Raw genomic sequence first — 27470 nt, 5'->3', positions numbered from 1 at the left:
ATAATAACAAGGCATAAGAAACATTTGCATGCGTCGAGACCCCCCACAGTGCGTCATAAAAATAGTCTGTCATTAGAGCCATTTCGTTCAGTTGTAGCGTTAAGTACCGTTTGTTGTCCATAGATTTCAAGAGCCGTGAGTCTATCTTGCTGGGTACCGTACCGTTTGTTGTCCATAGATCTCAAGAGCCGTGAGTCTATCTTGCTGGGTACCGTACCGTTTGTTGTCAATAGATCTCAAGAGCTGGAAGTCTATCTTGCTGGGTACCGTACCGTTTGTTGTCCATAGATCGCAAGAACCGGAAGTCTATCTTGCTGGGTACAGTACCGTTTGTTGTCCATAGATCTCAAGAACCGGAAGTCTATCTTGCTGGGTACAGTACCGTTTGTTGTCCATAGATCTCAAGAGCCTAAGTCTATCTTGCTGGGTACCGTACCGTTTGTTGTCCATAGATCTCAAGAGCCGTGAGTCTATCTTGCTGGGTACCGTACCGTTTGTTGTCCATAGATTTCAAGAGTCGGAAGTCTGGGCACATCATGAGAGGGTGGTGCCTGCTAGTGCTGGTCCTTATCGCGTGCTGTGATGGGAAACCGGCGGAACTGAAAGGAGAACCGTGCAGCCCAAACCTTGTTTTTCTGGAACTTTTTTCTAGGGTGAGTACTGCACGGTGGTGTTAGGTGTTTGTGAAGGGTGTGTAAGAGGGGTGTGTCTATGATGTGTATGCTAGTGTGTATTATAAGGTGTTTTGTGTGAGGTATGTATGTGACGTATGGGTGAGGTGTGTGTGAGAAAGGTGTGTGTGTGAAGATTGTGTGAGTTGTAAGGTGTGTGTGTGAAGAGTGTGCGTGAGGCGTGTGTGTGATGAAAGTGTTGATTGTGTGTGTTTAAATTATCTTAAGTGTGTTCTCTCTGTGAGTGTAATAGCTGTGTCCAGTGCTAGCAGTGCTTGTGTGGTGTGTATATTAAAACATCCATCCCTATCCTCAACTGTTAAAATATCCATCCCTATCCTCGACTGTTAAAACATCCATCCCTATCCTCGACTGTTAAAACATCCATCCCTATCCTCAACTGTTAAAACATCCATCCCTATCCTCGACTGTTAAAATATTTATCCCTATCCTCGACTGATATGTATAGTATAAGCCTTGAGTATATTTAAAGAGACGGCGTGGCCTAGCAGTTGAGCGCTAGACTACTATCCCAAAAGAATCAGGGTTCAAGTCAGTAGAATGTCCCTGAGTTCACCCAGCTCTGATGGGTACCTAACTCAAGCTACAGAAAGTAAAGCTGACTGGGCATAGTACTGACCATATCCTTTCATATGCCAAGGTCAAGAAACGAAACATATGAGCTCTACTAAATCTGCCCAATGGATCGCTAGGTCTAAAGAGGAATCTTTACTTTTACTTCACCTTTAAGTTAAACGCCAACATAATTTTAATCTTCATATTTCAGAAAACTGTCATGCACCTGTGCGAGAATGAGCACAAAACTTCAGGTAAGGATATACTTTATATATATATATATATATATATATATATATATATATATATATATATATATATATATATATAAAATGTTGCAGTGACATTGTTGGCTTAGGATTTTAATATCTGTTAGATAAGTATCTTTAAAAATCCAAATCCAGCTAATAACTTTTCATGGACGCACTACGCCAGGATAGTGTCAGTGTTTCTTCCAGACTTTTCTCCCAAGGGATGGGGCTAAAATTTCCGGGGAGGGGGGGGGAAACAAAAGTATAGTAGCCCCCCACCCTCCCTTCCCAAAGGATGCGTGAAAGAAACACCACCCCTGTGATGTACATATGTATCTCGAGCTAAGCCAGCCATTCAGTAAATTGTTTAATTGCCGTGTACTACAAGTGATCGTATTAGCTATGACTACTGCTATACATTATATTTCCTACTAGCCTGCAAGCCCTTATTTAGTGCCATACATTTCCTACTAGCATGTCCTTATTTAGTGCCATACATTTCCTACTAGCCTGCCCTTATTTAGTGCCATACATTTCCTACTAGCCTGCCCTTATTTAGTGCAATACATTTCCTACTAGCCAGCCCTTATTTAGTGCCATACATTTCCTACAATCCTACAAGCCCTTATTTAGTGGCATACATTTCCTACTAGCCAGCCCTTATTTAGTGCCATACATTTCCTACAATCCTACAAGCCCTTATTTAGTGCCATACATTTCCTACTAGCATGTCCTTATTTAGTGCCATACATTTCCTACTAGCCTGCAAGCCCTTATTTAGTGCCATACATTTCCTACTAGCCTGCCCTTATTTAGTGCCATATATTTTCTGCCCACCTAGCCTGCAAGCCATTATTTAGTGCCATACATTTCCTACTAGCCTGCCCTTATTTAGTGCCATATATTTTCTGCCCACCTAGTCTGCAAGCCCTTATTTAGTGCCATACATTTCCTACTAGCCTACAAGCCCTTATTTAATGCCATACATTTCCTACTAGCCTGTCCTTATTTAGTGCCATACATTTCCTACTAGCCTGTCCTTATTTAGTGCCATACATTTCCTACTAGCCAGCCCTTATTTAGTGCCATACATTTCCTACTAGCCTGCCCTTATTTAGTGCCATACATTTCCTACTAGCCTGTCCTTATTTAGTGCCATACATTTCCTACTAGCCAGCAAGCCCTTATTTAGTGCCATACATTTCCTACTAGCCTGCAAGCCCTTATTTAATGCCATACATTTCCTACTAGCCTGCAAGCCCTTATTTAGTTCCATACATTTCCTACTAGCCTGCCCTTATTTAGTGCCATACATTTCCTACTAGCCTGCCCTTATTTAGTGCCATATATTTTCTGCCCACCTAGCCTGCAAGCTATTATTTAGTGCCATACATTTCCTACTAGCCAGCCCTTATTTAGGGCCATACATTTCCTACTAGCCTGCAAGCCCTTATTTAGTGGCATACATTTCCTACTAGCCTGCAAGCCCTTATTTAGTGCCATACATTTCCTACAATCCTACAAGCCCTTATTTAGTGCCATATATTTTCTGCCCACCTAGCCTGCAAGCCATTATTTAGTGCCATACATTTCCTACTAGCCTGCCCTTATTTAGTGCCATACATTTCCTACTAGCCTGCAAGCCCTTATTTAGTGCCATACATTTTCTACTAGCCTGCAAGCCCTTATTTAGTGCCATACATTTCCTACTAGCCAGCCCTTATTTAGTGCCATACATTTCCTACAATCCTACAAGCCCTTATTTAGTGGCATACATTTCTACTAGCCAGCCCTTATTTAGTGCCATACATTTCCTACTAGCCTGCAAGCCATTCGTCCAGAGCTTTGAAGAACGTGACGTGCCTCGAGGCATCCCACGGACTCGCTATCAGGTGGACAAGCCGTCCCACATCGACATCAACACCCAGTGGAACGAGATGACCACCCACAAGGGCCTGATGTACCCCGGGGCGGAGATCATCTGGCGATCCCCGGTCACGATGTGTAAGAGCATAGTGGCGTTGATTACACCAGTGGCGTAGTCAGGGGGGGGGGGTGGTGTGAGGGGGTTAATACCCCATCATGACAAATTCTGCCTACACCACTGGGTGACAATGTCCTTTCTTTCTTATTATTGCAGCAACTTTATTAACGTGTTCCTGCTATAACTGTTCCACCTCTCGCATCATATATTATTAACATACATACAATTTCTCGATCTCTTTCATTACACGGAATGGACAGTGTAAACTTGAATCCACCTAGTTCTAATGGGTACCTGGCTCACGTTAGAGAAAGTAAAAGCTGTTGAGCATAGTGCTGACCACAACATCCGTTTATATCTAAGGTCAAAAAACATGAACTGCTTTTTAGCACTGTGGATAGTTAGGTCTGAACTAGCAAATTTTGCACCGAAATTAAAATACAGTCAATTACTATACTATGGGACGGCGTGGCCTTGCGGTAGAGAGCTAGACTACTAACTCGATGGTCTGGAGTTCGTATCCGGGTTCAAATCAGTGGAACACCCCTGAGTCCACCTAACTCAGGAACAGTAAAGGCGGTTGGGCATAGTGCTGCCAACATTATCCCTTCATATGCCAAGCTCAAGAAACATGAACTCTACTTCATCTGCCCAACTATACTAAAATGTTCCTCACTAACCCATTGGTTCTAACACTAGAGTACAGTGGCATCTATTTAAAAAATCAAATATGTCACACTTCAATCAAATATTCGAGGACTAACCTGGTTATAGAAAACACTACAATGAGACATAAACAGTAGATTGAGGCCCCTATGCAAGCGGTTACCGGCACTAGAAACTGAAGCAAACACGACAGAGCACAACAACACAACTGACAACAGCTCACAACACGGGGAGTGAACACACCTCACTCACAAATGACAACACAAGTGGGTACCTCTAATACAAATGGGATGGGAATCACAACAGTGGGGAGAAAAAGAAATAATTCACTACACCATTGCAAAGATTTACTGTGTTCATAAAAATTGAATGTTAAGTCAGCTATGTCAACATTATTTATCATACCAAAATTTTTAAAAATTATATATATAATAACATACTTTTTTTAATGCTCTGAAAATTAAAATTAATAGAACAATCTTGCTTTCTTTAGTAAAAGCATTGGTTACTTTTAAATGTAGTTGGTCAGATCTATGACGTGAATCTTACCATCACAGACATGCTGATTGTTATCTTCAAATTAATCAAGTTATATCCCCTTCAGTTATTGAATTTAGTAATCTTGAAATTTATTTTTAATGACATATCTAATTAGATTTTTTTTAAATATAAATTCTTACGTTGTATTTGTCAAATGTATTGAGTTAAAAGAAAGGCCACAAAAAGACTGAAATAAAGACTATGGGATTTTTAAAAAAAAAAACGTATAAAATAAGAAACTGCATTATTATTCGATTTAATATAGTTGTAATGACCTATCTAACACCAAAGACAGAGTATAATAATAATCATTAAAAAAGTTTTAAAAAACCCACGTTTTCTGATTGAACTAAAAAGTAGAAAATAAATACTATACATCACAATAATGCAAGCGATCACTCTACTATAAGCGATGAAAAACGTGGGGCGCCGAAGTAAAAGTTATATTACTATTGATTAGATAATACTATTGACTTTTATTAGGGAGCTTGTAGAGAGTCAACAGTATTAGAAACTGTAAGAAAATCACGGCGCCCCACGTTTTTGATCGCTTATAGTAGAGTGATCGCTTGCATTATTGTGATGTATAGTATTTATTTTCTACTTTTTAGTTCAATCAGAAAACGTGGGTTTTTTAAAACTTTTTTAATGATTATTATTTTCTACTTTTTAGTCTTTGTCTGTTTGTTTGCATTAAAATCTTGCTATCGATTTTATCTTTTCACTTTTTTTTTGGGTAAACGAAGACAACTCGTAAAAAGACAACTCGTAAAAAGACAACTCGTAAAAAGACAACTCGTAAAAAGACAACTCGTAAAAAGACAACTCGTAAAAAACACGTTGTTTGAATACGTTACTGACTAGAACACATAGATTTGAACCCGTGTCGAGTGGGATAGCAATCGTGTGCCCAACCACTCGACCATATCGTCTCCCCCAAACTGGCCTACCTCCTGTAAGTTTAAACTCGGTTCAAGCTAAATTACCTGCCCCTAAGCCTGTGGCGACATGTGATCGTTCGCTTCACTGCGCGCGAGGTACGCGTCGCTGGTTTTTTTTCTAATGGCTAGCAGAGGAGAATTATATATATAGATTATATAGCGGTCTAAAATGCTCAATAAAATGTTTCCATTGATCAATTTAGTAATAATAACAATTGAATATTCAATGGTCATCCAAAAGAAAGCTTCCCTGAAAATTTCAGCGCGCTAGCTATCTGGGAAGTGCCAGAAATTTCGATCGCAAGATTTGATTGGAAAGACAAACAAACAGAGAAAGCAAGTTAAAGAAAACGTGGGAAAAAAGCATTTCTTTATTACGCCTTATACCAAGTTCAACACCAAATCATATTTTTAAAAATATACTCTCTGGTTCATATTGTGTTACATAATATGTGCAGAATCGCGAAGCACAACCTCAGAGTCGAACAATAGTAATTATCTCGTATTTGTAAAAGGTTATTCCCCTTGGTGACACACTGTAAGAGCTATTATCTACTGTTTGTAAGAGGTTATTCCCCTTTTTAATACTCACATTGTATTGGCTCTTATCTCCCATTTGTTACAAACAATTATCCCCCTTGATGACCCACTGTACTGGCTGTTACCTCCCATACGTTACAGACGGATTATCCCCTTTAATGACTCACATTGTACTGGCTGTTACCTCCCATTTGTTACAGACAGATTATCCCCCTTTATGACTCACATTGTACTGGCTGTTACCTCCCATATGTTACAGACAGATTATCCCCCTTTATGACTCACACTGTACTGGCTGTTACCTCCCATTTGTTACAGACAATTATCCCCCTTGATGACCCACTGTACTGGCTGTTACCTCCCATATGTTACAGACAGATTATCCCCTTTGATGACTCACATTGTATTGGTTGTTACCTCCCATATGTTACAGACAGATTATCCCCCTTGATGACTCACATTGTACTGGCTGTTACCTCCCATATGTTACAGACAGATTATCCCCCTTTATGACTCACATTGTACTGGCTGTTACCTCCCATATGTTACAGACAGATTATCCCCCTTGATGACTCACATTGTACTGGCTGTTATCTCCCATTTGTCACAGACAGATTATCCCCCTTGATGACTCACACTGTACTGGCTGTTACCTCCCATTATGTTACAGACAGATTATACCCCGTGGTGGCTTACCTGGTTACGCTGGAGCTACAACGACAGGATGGATCAGCGCCTGGTATCGTCTGCCGAGCTATCAAACTGGACGAAGGGAAGCAACCGATTCTGGACAAGGCAAGTTTGAGTTGAATTTAGTCGAACTGGCACCGGTCGCATTCGGGTAAAGGTCCATTCGGGCAAAGGTCCATTCGGACACACGTCCATTCCAGCATTCGTCACAATTGATCTAATGTCAATGGGGACATTTGTCGTATTCATGCAAATGTCCTTTTGGGCAAACGTCCATTCGGATAAACGTCCGTTCTGCATTTGTCGTATTTGAGCTACTTGCAATTAAAGTTAACCAATTGCACATACTAAATAAAAAACACAAAAGCCCATACCCAAACTCATACAAACTCAAAAACCAATAGCCCAAACTGGAACTCATACAAACATAGAAACCAATTGCCCGAACAATTAATACAACAAACTCTAATTTTACCCAAATGCAAACACACGCACACACACATACACACATACACACAGACAAACACACAAATTGCCCAAACCCTTGCTCAAACGAACACAAAAAAAAAATTATCGCCTAAACATCCAAATTGGCCCGGTAACCTTGAAGTCATCAGTTGACGTAATTACTTGACGTAATCACTTCACCTTTGACCTTTTTCATTTGACACGGTGACGTGACGCACAGCTCGAGTTCCAGTACCGGTTCCAGTACCTCCAGCCAGGCAACATGTACCGCGTCACAGTCCACAGCCTGCCGCCAGCCAAGCCCGTAGACCGGAACAACTACCACAAGCTGGTAGCTATGTACGTGAGGACTGGCTCGCATTTCAGTAAGTCTGTGTTGGCCATGTAATGGGTCGTATTTCAGTAAGTCTGTGGTGGCCATGTACTGGCTCGTATTTCAGTAAGTCTGTGGTGGCCATGTACTGGCTCGTATTTCGGTAAGTCTGTGGTGGCCATGTACTGGCTCGTATTTCAGTAAGTCTCACCTGTGGTGGCCATGTACTGGCTCGTATTTCAGTAAGTCTGTGGTGGCCATGTACTGGCTCGTATTTCAGTAAGTCTGTGGTGGCCATGTAATGGCTCGTATTTCAGTAAGTCTGTGGTGGCCATGTACTGGCTCGTATTTCAGTAAGTCTGTGGTGGCCATGTACTGGCTCGTATTTCAGTAAGTCTGTGGTGGCCATGTACTGGCTCGTATTTCAGTAAGTCTGTGGTGGCCGTGTACTGGCTCGTATTTCAGTAAGTCTGTGGTGGCCATGTACTGGCTCGTATTTCAGTAAGTCTCACCTGTGGTGGCCATGTACTGGTTCGTATTTCAGTAAGTCTGTGGTGGCCATGTACTGGTTCGTATTTCAGTAAGTCTGTGGTGGCCATGTACTGGCTCGTATTTTAGTAAGTCTGTGGTGGCCATGTACTGGCTCGTATTTCAGTAAGTCTGTGGTGGCCATGTACTGGCTCGTATTTCAGTAAGTCTGTGGTGGCCATGTACTGGCTCGTATTTCAGTAAGTCTGTGGTGGCCATGTACTGGCTCGTATTTCAGTAAGTCTCACCTGTGGTGGCCATGTACTGGTTAGTATTTCAGTAAGTCTGTGGTGGCCATGTACTGGTTCGTATTTCAGTAAGTCTGTGGTGGCCATGTACTGGCTCGTATTTCAGTAAGTCTGTGGTGGCCATGTACTGGCTCGTATTTCAGTAAGTCTGTGGTGGCCATGTACTGGCTCGTATTTCAGTAAGTCTGTGGTGGCCATGTACTGGCTCGTATTTCAGTAAGTCTGTGGTGGCCATGTACTGGCTCGTATTTCAGTAAGTCTCACCTTCGGTGATGTGTGCGCCTTAGCCGGTATTTGTAAGTAAATGTGTGTGTGTGTGTGTCTACCGCTGTGCGTGAGTGTTTACGTGTCTCATATGTGCCTGTTGTGTCTCTAAGCACTTGTCTGTGTGTGTGTCTGAGCGTGTGCGCGCCAGTGTGTCCCTGAGCACCATGTGTGTCTGCGAGCTAACGAGACTGAGTGTGAGTGTGAGTGTGTGTCTACTCGCGCGAACTTTCGTATTATACATCATTTGTAATACTGCGTATGTGTTCGTCTGCCTGTTATATAACGATTTGCGAATGTCTGCCTGTTATGTAACAGTGTGTGACTGCCTGCCTGATATATAACAGTGTGTGACTGCCTGCCTGTTATGTAACAGTGTGTGATTGCCTGCCTGTTATGTAACAGTGTGTGATTGCCTACCTGTTATGTAACAGTGTGTGACTGCCTGCCTGATATATAACAGTGTGTGATTGCCTGCCTGTTATGTAACAGTGTGTGACTGCCTGCCTGATATATAACAGTGTGTGACTGCCTGCCTGTTATATAACAGTGTGTGATTGCCTGCCTGTTATATAACAGTGTGTGATTGCCTGCCTGTTATATAACAGTGTATGATTGTCTGCCTGTTATATAACAGTGTATGATTGTCTGCCTATTATACGTCTTCCTATCAAACACCAGTGCCGACCCCCATCTACCTCTCCCCTTTACAGACATGTCATCCACCCACTCGATGGACTGGTCCCCCACCATTGCAGTTGTAGACCACAGAAATGGCACCATCGCTGTCAAATTCTCGCTCTCTCCTGTTAAGTTCGCCATAACGCGCTTCAAAATCTCATTGTTTCGAAAGACCTGGGACTATGGTCTGTCCGCACTAAATGAAATTGAATACAAAGGCAAGGTAAGTCAAGATGTGTTTAATCTTTCTAAACCTTACAGCTGTATTATAATAACCGACAGACGTCTTTGTTTATGGTAATAGAAACGACACAACTATACGTATTTTTAAAATACTTATTCAAGTACACAAACATAGACTACCCCATATATATATATATATATATATATATATATATATATATATATATATATATATATACACTCACATTGACATGCGCACACATAGAATAAGTTAAAGGTTAGTGTGTAACTGAACTATTCTCTGGATTAGTGTGTAATTGAACTAATCTCTGGATTAGTGTGTAATTGAACTAATCTCTGGATTAGTGTGTAATTGAACAAAAATCTCTGGATTAGTGTGTAATTAAACTATTCTCTGGATTAGTGTGTAATTGAACTAATCCCTGGATTAGTGTGTAATTGAACTAATCCCTGGATTAGTGTGTAATTAAACTAATCCCTGGATTAGTGTGTAATTAAACTAAGCTCTGGATTAGTGTGTAATCGAACTAATCCCTGGATTAGTGTGTAATTAAACTAATCTCTGGATTAGTGTGTAATTGAACTATTCTCTGGATTAGTGTGTAATCGAACTAATCCCTGGATTAGTGTGTAATTAAACTAAGCTCTGGATTAGTGTGTAATTGAACTAATCCCTGGATTAGTGTGTAATTAAACTAAGCTCTGGATTAGTGTGTAATTAAACTAATCCCTGGATTAGTGTGTAATTAAACTAAGCTCTGGATTAGTGTGTAATTGAACTAATCCCTGGATTAGTGTGTAATTAAACTAATCTCTGGATTAGTGTGTAATTGAACTATTCCCTGGATTAGTGTGTAATCGAACTAATCCCTGGATTAGTGTGTAATTGAACTAATCCCTGGATAAGTGTGTAATTAAACTAAGCTCTGGATTAGTGTGTAATTAAACTAATCTCTGGATTAGTGTATAATCGAACTAAGCTCTGGATTAGTGTGTAATCGAACGAATCCCTGGATTAGTGTGTAATTAAACTAATCCCTGGATTAGTGTGTAATTGAACTAATCCCTGGATTAGTGTGTAATTAAACTAATCTCTGGATTAGGTCTGGAGTGAAACTGAACCGGATGGATTTGTGTTTTTTGACCAGTTGCAGTCGGACAAGTACATGGTCAAGGCAAGTATTTACTTGTTTTAAAAAAATCTTACCGTCAATAGTGCGAAAAACGACACTGTATTGAATTGCCAGGGAAAATTATCTAATTAAAATAATAAAACGAGATATTTCGCTCAGAAAAAGCCAGTAATTCATAGAATGCTTGTTTTTTGTTCTCCTTTCATGAAACACGTACATGTGTTTAAAATTGTATTATTTTATTTGGGATTTATAAGTCAGGTGGTTTCTTTATCCTAAATATTTTAAGACGTTGCCCATTTACAAGAGACTTTCCCCATTAGACCAAAATATTCCCCATTTAACAGAGACATTCCCCATTTAACTGCGACAATCCCCATTTAACTGAAACAATCCCCATTTAACTGAGACAATCCCCATTTAACTGCGACAATCCCCATTTAACTGCGACAATCCCCATTTAACTGAGACAATCCCCATTTAACTGTGACAATCCTTATTTAACTGAGACAATCCCCATTTAACTGCGACAATCCCCATTTAACTGAGACAATCCCCATTTAACTGCGACAATCCCCATTTAACTGAGACAATCCCCATTTAACTGAAACAATCCCCATTTAACTGAAACAATCCCCATTTAACTGCGACAATCCCCATTTAACTGAAACAATCCCCATTTAACTGCGACAATCCCCATTTAACTGAGACAATCCTCATTTAACTGAGACAATCCCCATTTAACTGAGACAATCCCCATTTAACTGAGACAATCCTCATTTAACTGAGACAATCCTCATTTAACTGAGACAATCCCCATTTAACTGAGACAATCCCCATTTAACTGAGACAATGCCCATTGAACTGAGACAATCGCATTTAACTGAGACATTCCCATTGAATTCCCGAACCCCATTAACCCCGTAGGATTCCAACCCCACTAAACCCTAGACGTGTCTGAACCCCACTAAACCCTAGACGTGTCTGAACCCCACTAAACCCTAGACGTGTCTGAACCCCACTAAACCCTACAGGTCCAGCCACTTGACCAGTTCCCAGAAGACATGCAGAAGTGCCAGTGCTGGACAACTGACCTTGAGAAGTACTGCAGGAACACCTGCGTGCCAAGCGTCACGGAATGGATGGTCATCAAAGCTACAAGTAAGCCTAATCCTGCCTAATCCTGCCTAATCCTTACTTAGTCAATTTTTTTCTCTGTCACCCTAATCTAAATGTAATTATTTCTTAATTTTAATAACCACAAGCCTAATCCTTACTTAGTCAATTTTTTTCTCTGTCACCCTTATCTAAACGTAATTATTTCTTAATTTTAATAACCGCAAGTATCCCAAAATCCTAACTTAATTAAATATTTTTCTCCGTCACAAGCATAAGTATCCCTAATCTAAACTTAATTAGATCTTACCTTTAATAACCACAAGTAACCAGAATTTCTTACAGACATTTCTCCCCCCCCCTGAAAAAAGTTTACCCCCCCCCCACCCAGCCTCCCGAATAATACGGAATTTGTATAGAAATATATACTTTTTCATGTGTCCTCCCCACCCGGAAAATTTACCCCCCCCCCCCCCGAAAATATCAAGTGCCCCCCCCCCCCCCCCGAAGAAAAAAGCCTAAATAAAAACACTGAGAGTAGCTCTGATCAAAACGTAATTAGTTATTATCCACAAGAAGGCCTAATCCTAATCCCTAATCCTAACTTGCAGAAGATAGCCGACCCGATAAGCTGGACGGTCGCTGCAGTCTGCTCAATGGGAATGGATTACCTCTCCTCGCTGTGGTCCTCCTGCACCTCATCAATCTGATTGGTTAATTAAAGAACGTGCTTTTTGGTAACATCATACATACGTTATCAGCCAAATTAGTTAAAGTCTAATTTGTTGAACAAATTAAAAAAAAATGGTGCCATCATACATTCCTCATTTGTCGTATTAGTTAAACCAACTAAAAAAAATGTGGTTCCATCTAATATATCTCATTAATCTAATTGGTTATAAGTCTAATTATTTTTATTATAATTATAAGTCTGATTTGGGTAAAGCAAGTGAAGTTTTATAATATCTAATATGTATCACCAATCTGATTTGTGACATCGATTGAATTTTTTATTGGTGTCTGATATTGTCATCGATTGAATTATGTTATCATCGAAGATGCGTCACCAAACTAAATGAGGCGAATACCTTTTAGTTGACCTATTCCTAACATCAAGCACCTTCGTCATGTTTTTTTAATGTTAATTAATTTTACTTTAACATCGAATGGTTATTATGGTAAACTTAATGTATATTATTTATTCATTTAACACACACACACACACACACACACATATATATATATATATATATATATATATATATATATATATATATATATATATTTATATATATATATTTATTTTTTTATTTATTTTTTTATTTATTTATGCTAGCAGATACAAACATATAGGTTCATGATAATCAAATTTTTGATTTATTGAAAATATTTTGTAAATAAAAGTCCATCTCCTAACAACAATTTTCTGCCTTAGATTGATGCATGATTTCTACTTGTATATTTATCTTTGTTGTAATTATCCATTGTAACATGTGCGAAATACCCCATCTGACACCATCACCCATCCAAACACATCTGACCTCATCACCCATCCAAACACATCTGACCTCATCACCCATCCAAACACATCTGACCCCATCACCCATCCAATCTGACCCCATCACCCATCCAAACACATCTGACCTCATCACCCATCCAAACACATCTGACCCCATCACCCATCCAATCTGACCTCATCACCCATCCAAACACATCTGACCTCATCACCCATCCAAACACATCTGATCCCATCACCTATCCAAACACATCTGACCCCATCACCCATCCAAACACATCTGACCCCATCACCCATCCAAACACATCTGACCCCATCACCCATCCAAACACATCTGACCCCATCACCCATCCAAACACATCTGACCCCATCACCCATCCAATCTGACCCCATCACCCATCCAAACACATCTGAAAAGTTTAAAAGTTAAAATGTTTGTCTAGCTTATTGACAGTTTGTTTAGCTTATAGACAGCTTGTTTTATTGCAATTGTCTTTGATCGTTTTGTTAAATTCCAAAACATCTTTGTGGAGTTAAAAATTGCGTTTGAGATGGGGGTAAGTGCAGAGGCGTAGCGACGGGGGCGGGTATATATGTCCCCGGGCGCCGACCCTAGGGGCGCCAAAATGAGTTGAAAAAAATAATTAAAAGCTCATTTTAGCTGCAGTTTTGCATTATAAATATAAAAAATATATGGAGGGGGTGGAGGCTAAATTAAAAGTTTGTCTCAGGGCGAGGGGGGGGGGGCGCTAAATTGAAAGTTTGTCCCCAGGCGCAGGGAAGGGTCGCTACGCCTCTTGGTACGTGATACGTTTAGGCGTCTAATGAAAGTCAAACATTACTTTTTTTTTAATGTTTTTTTTTAAAGTTTTAAACCCGTTAATAATTTCTGATAATAATGATATCAAGGCTGAGTAGATGAATACTGAAAATGTACAATTAGACATTGCCCTATAGCAGCCATTTAAGTCACACCTTGAGCCTAAGCCTGCTAGCTTGGTACGTTCAATACACATTTGCCTATCTATAATAGAGCACTTTCAATGAAAAGCCTGAAAAGAAAAATGCAGAGGGCGCATGAAAAAAGAATTTCGCTCCAAATGAACATATGCAATGTGTGTACGATAAAGCGGAAAACTAGTGCTTTATTTTTAAAAAATATTAATTTATTTTTAAAAAGTTTAAATTTTGTGTCACATTACATTGTCATCGAATCTAGAAATAGGCGAAAAGTTTTGAAGTGATCGGCCTAGTAGAAGTGATCTTTTTTAGCGCAATTTCCATTCTGGAGAATTGCGTTTATTAACTCGTCATTTCTGGGAATGGATGGATGGATGAATGAATGGATGAATGTGTGTCCGGGCTTTAAGTCGTATCTCCTCCTCAACGAAGCAATATCGATGACTAGTTCCAAAAGCAATTATGTTAAGCCAGTTACGAGAATGAGCATAGGCCATAAAAATTCCGGGTTTCTTTCATGTATTTCCCGTAAAAGCCAAAAAACCTCGAAAAAATGCAGTTTTTGGCCCATATCTCGGCAACCAGACCACTTAGCGACTTGAAACATGTACCAATCGATTCCTGCCATAATTTAGAACAATATTGCCGAAGAAAGTTTTCAAAAATATCCTCTCGTTCGGTCACAAATTTTAAAATTACATAAACACCTACAAACCGATCGCTCTTCTAGCTTGAACGCACCCCATCATTATACGTCAGAGCTATTTTTAGATAACATAAGAAAATTGCGCATAAATGTCACTAGACTTTTTTAATTAACTTGCGCGCCTACTGAACGTGATGGCGCAGCCATGGAACGCGATGACGCATCTATTGAACGTGATGACGCGTGTGGTGTGGTTGTATATACATGCCGGAAGTAGAGATCTATCATCTTAATGATTATCATGTTGATAATCAAGTTCAACTAACCAATGGTTTTAATAACCCTGCTCTTGATTTCAAGGTGCTTAGTTTAGTTAGTAGTTAGGTTTATTTAATAAAAAACGTTTTAATAACTAACCAATGGTTTTACTAACCCTGCTCTTGATTTACGCTACGACAGAGCTATTTTTAGATAACATAAGGAAATTGCGCTAAAATTGTCACTAGACTTTTTAATTAACTTGTTTTAAAGAAATGTCAGAAATAAAAAATAAATAGGGTAAAGTAATACTTAAGTTCACCGGAAATAACTCAAATTTGATCAAATTAAGGGAATAAGAACTTATACCTACGTTTCAATTAGTATTATACAAATCATTATTATTAGAATCCAGGAATAGAGTAAAATACCAATTCCAGTTATCGGAGGACAGAAAAATAATTGAAAATAATTTAATTTTAAGATCGTGTATTTATATACGAAATTTTGTCTAATTACCTGGAATAGTGTTTAATTTATATTCTTCGAACATAAATAGAATAAAGAACGACTTCCGGTTATCAGAAATAGTTAAAATTTGACGGAAGCATGCGCATACAATAAGTGCAACTTCTTTCAACAAACATAATCCGTTCATAGTTTATTGGTTTTCAGATTCTGAAAGCTGAGTAAGAACCATTTCCGGTTAACAGAAAGCTTACAAAAGTTTATATAAAGCTAAATATTGTAGGCCCTATATATTGTAAAGAAACACAATCAGCAGCCTAACGCCAGTTCTATTCCCTTCTCATCTATTCTATAAGATTAATCTATTAGGAAAAGACAATGTACCAAACTAATCGAAGGTTGTATTGTTTTATAGTTTTTAAAAAATTTCAGTTATCCCTTGACATACCAGAAAGAGCACGGTAGTCACTAATTTCTCTCTACCGATCTCAAACTTGGCCAGAGCATGGGGATTCTAGACCACGGGGCAAACTTTAAATAGCTAAGAAGATTTAGCCGTTAAAGATCCTGAGAGAAACTCCTAGAAGGCAAGCTCCAAAGCAAACATGAGACAGGTATCGAGATTTTAGTGCCACAAATGAATCCTCAACAAGGAAATGAACCCACCAAACTGTTGAGCTCATCCATGTTGAGAACTCACGAGGCCCAATTCCACTTTCGTCGCAGGATAACTTGGGTGTCGACCGGAAGTCTCCAAAGATATTTAAGTTCACAAGCGGACGGTCACGTGATCATCGTGTTTTTGTTTACTCACTGTCAATAGTAATTAACTGTAAATATTTTACTTTACTTCCTCGATGCTAATTTGAAACTATATCTGATAATTATAATAACCTGCACTACTATTAGTAATGTTTGCTGTTAATTGCAATAGAGTGGTTAAATATACTTTAACGCCTGTCAGATAACATTATTTATGGCAGTACTGGTTCATTATAACACAGACAAGGTTATCGCACACTTTCTGGTTAAATGCTGGGATTATTTAAATTGGTTTCAATTTTTACAAGCTTTTATTTAATAGATTCGGTTCAAAGTTGGCACGTGGGTCAAGACATGAAGACAATGCAATCTGACATTAAATTTGACTTAATTGTATGCCTAATTAATTTTGTATGAATTAATTAAAATTGTGTCTTAATTCGTAGGCATTCTCATCCAACTATTCCACTCTATTATACACGCATTATCACGTTTATTGGGTGCGCAACTCTATTGTAAAAAAAAAAATTAAACTACGGAATATTTTGAATATTTTTGAATATTTCTAAGCTTAATAAAGCGCAATTCATTTTGTACTTATTTCACTAATGTTATAAAATAATCAACTTTGGCTGACACATATGTTTTCTGACAACAAAGAAACACAATCATCAGCTTAACGCCATTGGTATTCCCTTCTCATCTATTCTATAAGATTAATCTATTAGGAAAAGACAATGTACCAAACTAATCGAAGGTTATATTGTTTTATAGTTTTTTAAAAAATTTCAGTTATCCCTTGACATACCCGAAAGAGCACGGTAGTCACTAATTTCTATCTACCGATCTCAAACTTGGCCAGAGCTTGGGGATTCTAGACCACGGGGCAAACTTTAAATAGCTAAGAAGATTTAGCCGTTAAAGATCCTGAGAGAAACTCCTAGAAGGCAAGCTCCAAAGCAAACATGAGACAGGTATCGAGATTTTAGTGCCACAAATGAATCCTCAACAAGGAAATGAACCCACCAAAGTGTTGAGCTCGTCCATGTTGAGAACTCACGAGGCCCAATTCCACTTTCGTCTCAGGATAACTTGGGTGTCGACCGGAAGTCTCCAAAGATATTTAAGTTCACAAGCGGACGGTCACGTGATCATATTTTTGTTTCATCATTGTTAATAGTAATTAGCTGTAAATCTTAATATATAAAACACCATGTCCGAACTTCTCTCTGTCTGTCCGCAACATATTTCACAGCAAATCAGAATCTTCAGCGATATAATGAGAACTTGATACTGACTTTTGTTGAAAATAATATGTTAGATGTTTTAAATGTATAACCTAAATTTTATTTAAAGAATAAAAAATAAAAAATAAAGGCATATTCGAATGTAGAAACAAAGTTTTAATTATGCAGTCGGAAAAGTGTTTATAGTTGTGACAAGTACGCATTAAACAATGACGTCACATACCACATGTTTACACTATGGAAAGAACACAACACTAATGGCGTCATCTTCCGATTTTAGAATATAAAGAAATGGAGCAGGTTATTTCATTCAAATTTGATTTAGATCTAGTTTTTATAAATCTACGCATCAAGACCTACGCTATGAAATATATACAATTTTCTCGGTCAAATTACTTTAAAAAACAACATGATGACCATTGAATAGCCGGGGTTTTAACAGCACTTTTAACTGAGAGATTCGGTTCAAAGTTGGCACGCGGGTCAAAACATGAAGACAATGCAATCTGACATTAAATTTGACTTAATTGCATGCCTAATTAATTTTGTATGAATTAATTAAAATTAAAATTAGGCAGTCTCATCCAACTATTCCTCTCTATTATACACGCATTATCACGTTCATTAGGTGCGCAATGGTTATTAGTCACGCATCTCGATTGTAATTAATAATTTAAAGTACGGAATATTTTAAATATTTTTGAATATATTTAAGCTTGATAGAACGCAAGTCATTTTGTACTTATTTCACAAATGTTATAAAATAATCAACTTTGGTTGACAAATATGCTTTCTGGCTACAACCATTCTGGAACCATTTGGAACCAGTTTTTTAAGCCTTTATAAATCGGGTTCTATTTTTTACAAGCTTTTATTTAACTCACTCACTTCCTCTGTCGTCAGTCATCATTCTAGATCGAAACGCCGGAGCGAAAATTCGGACACTTCTACTTGAAAGATACGGTTCACAGTTGGTACGTCGATCAAGACATGAAAACAATGCAATCTGAAACTAAATTTGACTTAATTGGATGCCTAATTAATATTTTATGAATTAATTAAAATTTTGACCAATTTAGTAGGCATTTCTATCCAACCACACCACACGCGTCATAACGTTCAATAGCGCGTCATCACGTTTCAATAGGCGCGCAATGGTTTTTAGTCATGAAACTCTATTGTAAATAAAAACATGTAAAGTACTAAAAAAAATTCATAAAAAACGTTTTAATAACAAGCTTTTATGTACTAATGCACTAAAAAGTAGAAAATAAATTATAGACTACTATTTAAATAACTATAAAGAAAAGCGTGGGTCTCTTCCTAAACATTAGTAAAGGTATCCAATAGACACTAAAGTGAACCACGCTTTTCTTTATAGTTATTTAAATAGTAGTTTATAATTTATTTTCTACTTTTTAGTGCATTAGTACATAAAAGCTTGTTACTAAAACGTTTTTTATGAAAAAAAAAAACTTTTTATTTAAACGCCCAACAAAGCTGCATTGTTTACTAATTTGTATTTATTTCATCGTTAAATTCAGAAAATTTTCATAATTAAAATTACGTTAGGTTAGTGTTACGATATGTTACAGTTGGATTCTTGTATTGTTATTCTAGAGTAGTTATTTACTCTAGCTAGTTTAATAACTGAATTGATTTAAAAGGGTCTGATGTTTGAGTTTTAATTTGTAAGTTCCTTAGAATTTGAAAGTGTACATTTTATAAAAATAAAAATTTTACCCATAGCACTGTACAAATTAGTCTTTTTATATAAAAAAAATATTTAAAAAATATAATCAATTTAATGTCTGCTAATAGGGCTTGTAAGTTACCGTCTCTCTCGCTTAAAATTCAAATCTCGTTTGCCAGTGTGATCTATAAAGTTTCAAACTAAATTAATTGTTTGAACACGATTCTAATTGATAATTAAATACCATGGCAACTATTTGTTTCTAGCCCTATCTTCAAGATTAAAAAAAACACTTCTACCTAGACAACAATTTAAAAAAAAAAAAAACAACGGGAGTGATCTCCCCTAAACTTTATCGAATATTCTTATTTAAAACAACATGGGATGGCAACTCTTGATATAGACATGGTTTTTTTTATCCATTTTAAATACTTAAACTGTTTAAAATAAAATAAAATCTCGTAGAAAAAAGAATTGCATACCAAGTGAACGCCAAACAAAATGTGCATAATAGTGCGGAATATTATTAGTACTCTATAAATGCACATGCGTTTTTTGAGAAATCGGAAATAGCGTAAATTACTACTTCCGATTAATAAATTACTCAAAATTTGACAGAAAGCAGAGAATTAGATATTTTACTTACTTGTGAAATTTCATCTATCTATCTGAAATTGTACCCAAATTACAGGCTTTTGAAAAATTCAAAGTAGAAAAATTGCCACTTCCGGTTATTGGAAATCACTCAAAAGTTGATACGGATCTACGATTTTGATATAATTCCTATAAATGAAATCTCGACGTTTTAGATCTCACTGAGTCGGAAAAACATAGTTTTGCAATCTTGTCCGTATGTCTGTGTGTGTATGTGTGTGTGTGTGTCTGTGTCTTTAAACACGATAACTTGAGTACCGTTACAGCTAGGCTGATGAACAGCTGGTTACAAGGTACCATTCCAGCAGGTAGGTCAAGGTAGGACAAATAAAAAATTGCAAAAATAGAATCGTCTGCTGTTATTCTGGGGTCTGACATAAAACACATAAAAATTCAAGAAGATAGGGGGTTGGCCATTGGGTGATAGGACAGTTGTGACAAGAGAAGGGTGTTCAAAAATGTGAACCCACACTTAGTTTTTAAAAGTAATTTTATGAACTCATTTAATACTATTTTTCAAGAACATTATTTTGTAAATAAAAAAAAAACGGAAACGAAACTCTTTTTTTATACGTTAGATTTTTAAACTCCCTTTTTTATTTACATACAAGTCGCGATGGCCGAGTGGTTAAGGCGTTGGAACGGAATTCCAATGGGACATTCCTGCGCAGGTTCGAATCCTGCTCGCGACGATGTTTAAAAAAATACATTTGAAATAGTACAGAATTACTTTTTGACAACATATATGTTGTTTGAACTACATCACATGTATGTAGTTTATACATGGAGCACGCATGCGCACATACTCACACATACACATGCACACACACACGTGCACACACACACACGCCAGCCAATTCTACCACAATCTACAAGTTCTAAAAATGATCCTCTACATTGACCAAAGTTTTTATGCTGTGTTTCACTCATCTTGCTGTACTAATGTAAACTGACTGCTGAAGTACGTAGGACTCGCTTTAAAAAATAACGTATTCATCATCCTTCTTTTCCCGTTCGTGCCCAAGACACATGGGGCATGTAAAGTAGAGTTCATCAGTTTCGATGACTTCGGCATACAGGGGGATAGCGTGGTCAGCACTATGTCCAGCCGCCTTTGTTTACTTAACATGAGTCAGGTACCCATCAGAGCTGAGTGGACTCAGCGAGTTTCTACAGACTTGAGTTAAGGAACTCGAGATTCTCGGGTTTGGGATCGTGATCTCTACCACCCGACCCCGCCTTCTCTAATATAATTTATTATATCCACTCATACCCTACATTTGACACTTCGTAATTAACTTTTAACAAGCGTCAACACACTTTCGTCGTTGCTCATATACTTATATTTCTATAATTTAGATTAATTTTTCATGAAAATAATCATTATTAGTAATGAATAATTAAATACAATTCTTAGTATATGTAATGAAATTATTTAAGAACGTAGTTTAAAGTATACACAGTTGGGGGAAAAAGTACATTTGTTGGTTTACATAGTTTAGTCATTATAATTGGCTTTTCAGTATTTGACCCACTAGTACATTTTATAAGCTGACTTGTGACAATCTAACATGAAATCGTACATATCGTGGTTTCACTAGTAGTGATTCAGTGGAGCATGGCTAGATGTAGACAGCCCTATGGTATCGCTCTATCTGTGGTCAGACTTCATCTTTTTCTAGCATTCAGAGGTCATCTCGTGATGGTCGATGTGAAGCGTGTATGTTGGGGTGAGGTACCCGTGGGTGGGTTGTGGGGTGAGGTACCCGTGGGTGGGTTGTGGTCTTGTGGGGTCGGTCTCAAGGTGTGCGAGTCCTTCAGGGGGAGCTTCCTGCATTGTGGGGTAGGTCTTGAGGTGGGGGATGTTATAGGTGGGATGTGCGGTACATTCTGGCGAGTACTTAAATGGGCTATTAGTGGCTGTTGGTGCATGTGGGGTAGCGAACTTGGGGTCGGGTTGGCTTGGGGTGGGTGGGTTTGCTTTTTGGGTTGTAGCGAACATGGGGTTGGGTTGGCTAGGAGTGGGTGAGGTTACTGTTTGGGTTGTAGCGAACATGGGGTCGGGTTGGCTTGGAGTGGGTGGGGTTGCTTTTTGGGTTGTAGCGAACATGGGGTCGGGTTGGCTTGGAGTGGGTGGGGTTACTGTTTGGGTTGTAGCGAACGTGGGGTCGGGTTGGCTTGGGGTGGGTGGGTTTGCTTTTTGGGTTGTAGCGAACATGGGGTCGGGTTGGCTTGGAGTGGGTGGGGTTACTGTTTGGGTTGTAGCGAACATGGGGTCGGGTTGGCTTGGGGTGGGTGGGTTTGCTTTTTGGGTTGTAGCGAACATGGGGTCGGGTTGGCTTGGAGTGGGTGGGGTTACTGTTTGGGTTGTAGCGAACATGGGGTCGGGTTGGCTTGGAGTGGGTGGGATTGCTTTTTGGATTGTAGCGAACATGGGGTTGGGTTGGCTTGGAGTGGGTGGGGTTTCTATTTGGGTTGAAGCGAACGTGGGGTCGGGTTGGCTTGGAGTGGGTGGGGTTTCTCTTTGGGTTGTATCAAGTGTGGGATACAGTTTACTGGTGTGAGTAAAAAATACGCCAGCACCACCTTCACTGACGACAGCAACACATGTTGCATCAAGTCTGGATTTATCACCTGAAACGAGTAAGTTGGAGACTAACTTTGTGGGAAAAAAAATTAATTTGACTTGGAGCTACGCATTCCTAAAATTACATCATTTGGAAAGGACCTCAATAGTGATAGGAAACTTTGTTTATAAATAAACATAAAAAGCGATAATAATGGGCATACAAATTTATTTAAAAATTTATTTTAAAAAGTAGAAATTCAAATTAATACCGAAATAAATAAATACTTACTGCTAGAAGCGGCGACTGTATGATAAACAGTACAAGACGTGTCATCTATAGGCAGTGTCCTGTTTACAGTGTCATCTATCGGCTGTATCCTGTTTACAGTGTCATCTATAGGCTGTATCCTGTTTAAAGTGTCATCTACAGGTAGTGTCCTGTTTACAATGCCATCTATCAGCTGTGTACTCTGTACATTATCATGTGTACACGGGATGCTGTTCACCGTGCCCATTGCTTGTGAGCTGTTTACTTTGTCATGTTCAACTTGGTTACTCTGCCCTGTGACATGGTTACTTTGGCTGGTCAGTTCCGTGTGCCATGTACTTGGAGTAATCTGCCCTGTTACCGCGGTACTTTGATTATTCAACACTATGACATGAGTCTGCCCAGTCTGCCCAGTGCCATTAGTTCGTTGGTTTCTCTGCCCAGTGCCATTAGTTCCTTGGTTATTCTGCTCTGTCTGCCCAGTCTGCCCAGTCTGCCCAGTCTGCCCAGTGCCATTAGTTCGTTGGTTTCTCTGCCCAGTGCCATTAGTTCCTTGGTTATTCTGCTCTGTCTGCCCAGTCTGCCCAGTCTGCCCAGTCTGCCCAGTGCCATTAGTTCGTTGGTTTCTCTGCCCAGTGCCATTAGTTCGTTGGTTTCTCTGCCCAGTCTGCCTAGTGCCATTAGTTCCTTGGTTTCTCTGCCCAGTGCCATTAGTTCCTTGGTTATTCTGCTCGGTCTGCCCAGTCTGCCCAGTGCCATTAGTTCGTTGGTTTCTCTGCCCAGTGCCATTAGTTCCTTGGTTATTCTGCCCTGTCTGCCCAGTCTGCCCAGTGCCATTAGTTCGTGTGTTTCCATTTGTGGCTTTTCTACCACACCGAGGAGGGCAGATAGAACAGACAATCACAAGTGTAAAGATGTACGCACCTAAAACAATACTAATGGCAAGTTTGTATCCAAAAATCCTAAAATATTTGTAAAGACATTGAGTTATTTCATAATGTTAATTAGGTACAGCTTATATATGTTTACAAAAAGATTGAAATGGCGAACCTTCTCATTTATGATGAAAATCGTCTAACATTTGAAAACCATCACATTTCTTGCCTTAATAAAAGAAAATAATCTTTTAATCGTATCGTGTAATCGCCTTGTGTATTTTTATTGTTATGGTAGTGTACAAAGGCGTAATGAAAATAAAATTATTATTTTAGTCCCTTATATGCATTTTAAAAATTAAAAAAAAACAAAAAAAAAACACATTTATGTTGGAGGTATGCAATACATTTTAAAATTGTTACAAATTTTAAATGAATACTTTCAAGTTTTAAAAACTATCGTGAAATCTTTTAATCTATTTTATATATCCCAGTGCTTACGGAGACATCTAGATATAGTTCGAAAACTTTCAACTTGGCGATATATCATTCGTGTTATTACGTTACTGTTTTTTTTTTATTTCTAAAAAGTCAAGTCGGAATCTATCACATCAGTAGCGTCACACGGCGGAGACCGGGGGGAAGGGGTGCTGACCGCCCCAGGTGACGCCATTCAAAGTGTTGACACTAAAACAGGATGTAGCTCTAGCTTTTTTAAATGAGAAAGTCTGTCTTTTCCAGTAAGTTTAATAGGTCTACATCATTAGGCGCGGGGAAACATCATCAGGATGGGGTGACATCAGTGGCGTCACTTGGTCGGGTATCACTCGGCGCGACACCTCATGGTGTCACCCCTCCCATTTTTTCTCTGGAAATTTTGCAGTTGGTGTCAGTAAAGGCTTTAAAATATTCATATTTAATACTATGATGTTTACTTATAGTCGGTTGTTATGTTATTACAGCTGGATGTAGCATAGTTTTCTCTATAAATTGCGCGTTCACTTCCTGGTAAAACCAACACCCCCCCCCCCCTCTCCCATCACACACACCCCTTGTCGGGATCGTCATTATGTACTTAAAATACTTTTTTACTCTAAATAACCATTCATTGAACTGGTTAAAAACACGTGTATTCGATAAATCTTGCTACTTTTTTGGTCCTCGTGTCACCCAGTGCGTCCGCATCCCCCCCCGCCCCCGCCTCGCGACGCCTCTGGGTGACATCACATTACCTAAAGTCAGTGGCGTAGCGAGGTCGGGTGTCACCCGGTGCGGCACTTAATGGTGTCACCCCCCAGAGGCGTAGCGACCCTCCCCAGAGACAAACTTTCAAATTTTCGATTTGCACCCCCCCTCTCTAGTTTTCGATTTGCACCCCCCCCCCTCAAATTTTTCTCTATATATTTTGCTATTTTATGCTTTGGTGTCACCCCCTAAATGTTGTCACCCTCGCTACGCCTCTAAAGTAGATATATATCTTATAGGCACATATAGTCATGGGCGGAAGAGTGACTTTCTGGGCCACCGGACCGGGTGTTACTCAACCTAGTGACGCCACTGGGTTGTATTCTTATTGAAATCTTAATTTTTAAAATTATTTTTAGACGTAGGTTTCGAATTAGAGTTAAATTCATATTTTCTTTAGATGTAAATATTTATTAAGATATTATGCATCGACTTGAATTATATTAAGTTTCAGTCTTTACTATAGTATAGGGCGTACATAATGTAAAATTAATTTTTATACTATATCTATGTTGTGCTTATAATTAGGCGCTATGAACTACATATAAATCTAATCGTTGGTTTTATTTAAATACAAATAGGCCCCCTACTTACCTTTCATCACATTCTCGATCAGCGTCCTGTCGATTATAATTATTTTGCCAGTAAGATCGATCAGCAATTGGTTCTCCAAAAGCTGAAAATAAGTGAAATTTGATTGGTTGTTTTTTTTACTCTATCGTATACGCAGCGTAGGAAAGTATTGTAATAGTGATATGAGCACACATATGGCCTATATATCTACACCCATTTACACCCATGCACACAAATGTAAAACACACACAAACACACATGCATATATTTATGTGTGTATGTATTTGTCACTGTGTGTTTGTGTGTGTGTAATTACATGTGTGTGTGTGTGCATATCGGTTGCTTGTGTTCAAATGATTTATGGTTGCACTAAGTTAAACAAGATGACGAATACATTTCTCCACTTCACACTTATTTGTGTGCCAACTTTTCGCTTTAATTAATTTTCAATGCGTAGGCTATATATATATATATATATATATATATATATATATATATATATATATATATATATATATATATATATATATATATATATATATATATATATATATATTACATTTTTTAAAAATTCTATATTATTATTATTTAATTACCTATTTTATTTTAATAGAGACAACTAATGAATTCAAACTAAAATCTCACAAATTTAAATGTATTTATTTTAAAAAAAATATTTTCTACCTAACGGCTGATCCATTGCTACGTAAGATAAATAACATAAGTAGGGCCTACCTAGTCAGATAAATTACTTAAGTACCTGGTTTAGGCGAGTCTGATACAACACACATACAAAGAAGAAAGAATCTCTTCCACCTTTGAACACTGCCCATGGCTGACTCGTTCACTTTGTTCTAGTTATCAGTGTTTTATTGTCTGGGTCGTGGAACGTTCTAGACTATCAGGCAGGGGTGGTGATCTATTTATCATGGCGCTTATTGTTATTTCCGGTTTTTTTTTCAAGATTTAAATACTACACCAAATAAAATTACAAGCAAAAATATAGAAGAAAAAGTGATGGGTTTTTTAAATCTCTAACTAGCACTATCAATTTCCAGCTGTAATTAACCCCATAGTATTCAATCGATGTATATCTAATAATTAAGGCTATCGTAAAACAAAGTAAGTACCACTGGAAATTGTTTCCAAGAAACGAGCAAGGAAGACTGCCTCCGCCCAAATTTGTCATGCATTTTTTTTACTTTCTCGTATATACGTAGTATAGAGAAAGTATTGTAATCGTGCAAAAAAAAAAAAAATCGAGATTTTTACAAATCTCGACGTTTTACACCTCACTGATACGGAAAAACATAATTTTGCAATCTTGTCCGTATGTCTGTGTGTGTGTGTGTGTGTGTGTGTGTCTGTCTGTGTGTCCGTGTGTAAACACGATAACTTGAGTACCGTTACTGCTAGGTTGATGAAATTTCATATATAAGTATTTTATCAAAATCGTAGATCCGTATCAACTTTTGAGCGATTTCCGATAACCGGAAGTGGTACTTTTTCTACTTTGAATTTTTCAAAAGCCTATAACTTGAGTACTATTTCAGATAGATAAATGAAATTTCACATGTAAGTAAAAGATCTAATTCTCTACCTTCTGTTAAATTTTGAGTAATTTCCGTTGACCGGAAGTAGTAATTTACGCTACTTCCGATTTCTCAAAAAACTAATGTAAATTTTAAAAGTACTAATAATATTGCGCACTATTATGCGCTTTTTTATTTCGCGTTCACTTGGTGTGCAATTAATTTGTCTACGAGATTTTATTCTATTTTTAAAACTTTAAGTATTTAAAATGGATTAAAAATCATGTCTATAGCCCGAGTTCCCATCCCCTGTTATTTTATATAAAAATATTCGAGAAAGTTTAGGGGAGATCACTCCCGGTTTATTTATTGCTTCGGTTTTTTTAATAA

At 38.2% G+C, this 27470-nt stretch overlaps 1 protein-coding gene and 1 non-coding gene across 2 annotated transcripts; both read left to right on the top strand.

The window, feature by feature from the left end:
- The first annotated feature begins 326 nt into the window (after positions 1-326).
- On the top strand, positions 327-12977 carry LOC131927215 (uncharacterized). Its single transcript, XM_059282954.1, has 10 exons — positions 327-373; positions 508-653; positions 1459-1501; positions 3320-3502; positions 6840-6964; positions 7548-7692; positions 9394-9584; positions 10669-10740; positions 11733-11859; positions 12426-12977. Exons 2-10 carry the CDS (start codon positions 537-539, stop codon positions 12530-12532), a joined length of 1110 nt encoding a protein of 369 aa, XP_059138937.1. The 5' UTR covers positions 327-373; positions 508-536; the 3' UTR covers positions 12533-12977.
- A 7651-nt stretch (positions 12978-20628) lies between these two features.
- Positions 20629-20710, top strand: Trnas-gga (transfer RNA serine (anticodon GGA)). Its single transcript has one exon. It is a non-coding gene; the product is annotated as a tRNA-Ser (tRNA).
- The last annotated feature ends 6760 nt before the right edge of the window (positions 20711-27470 follow it).

This window comes from Physella acuta, unplaced genomic scaffold, assembly GCF_028476545.2.
Source record: "Physella acuta isolate Inbredline_101_S28 unplaced genomic scaffold, ASM2847654v3 ptg001383l, whole genome shotgun sequence".
In the NCBI taxonomy this organism is placed as follows: domain Eukaryota; kingdom Metazoa; phylum Mollusca; class Gastropoda; family Physidae; genus Physella; species Physella acuta.
The sequence above is the reverse complement of the archived record's forward strand: the minus strand, read 5'-3'. Positions and strand labels throughout refer to the sequence as shown.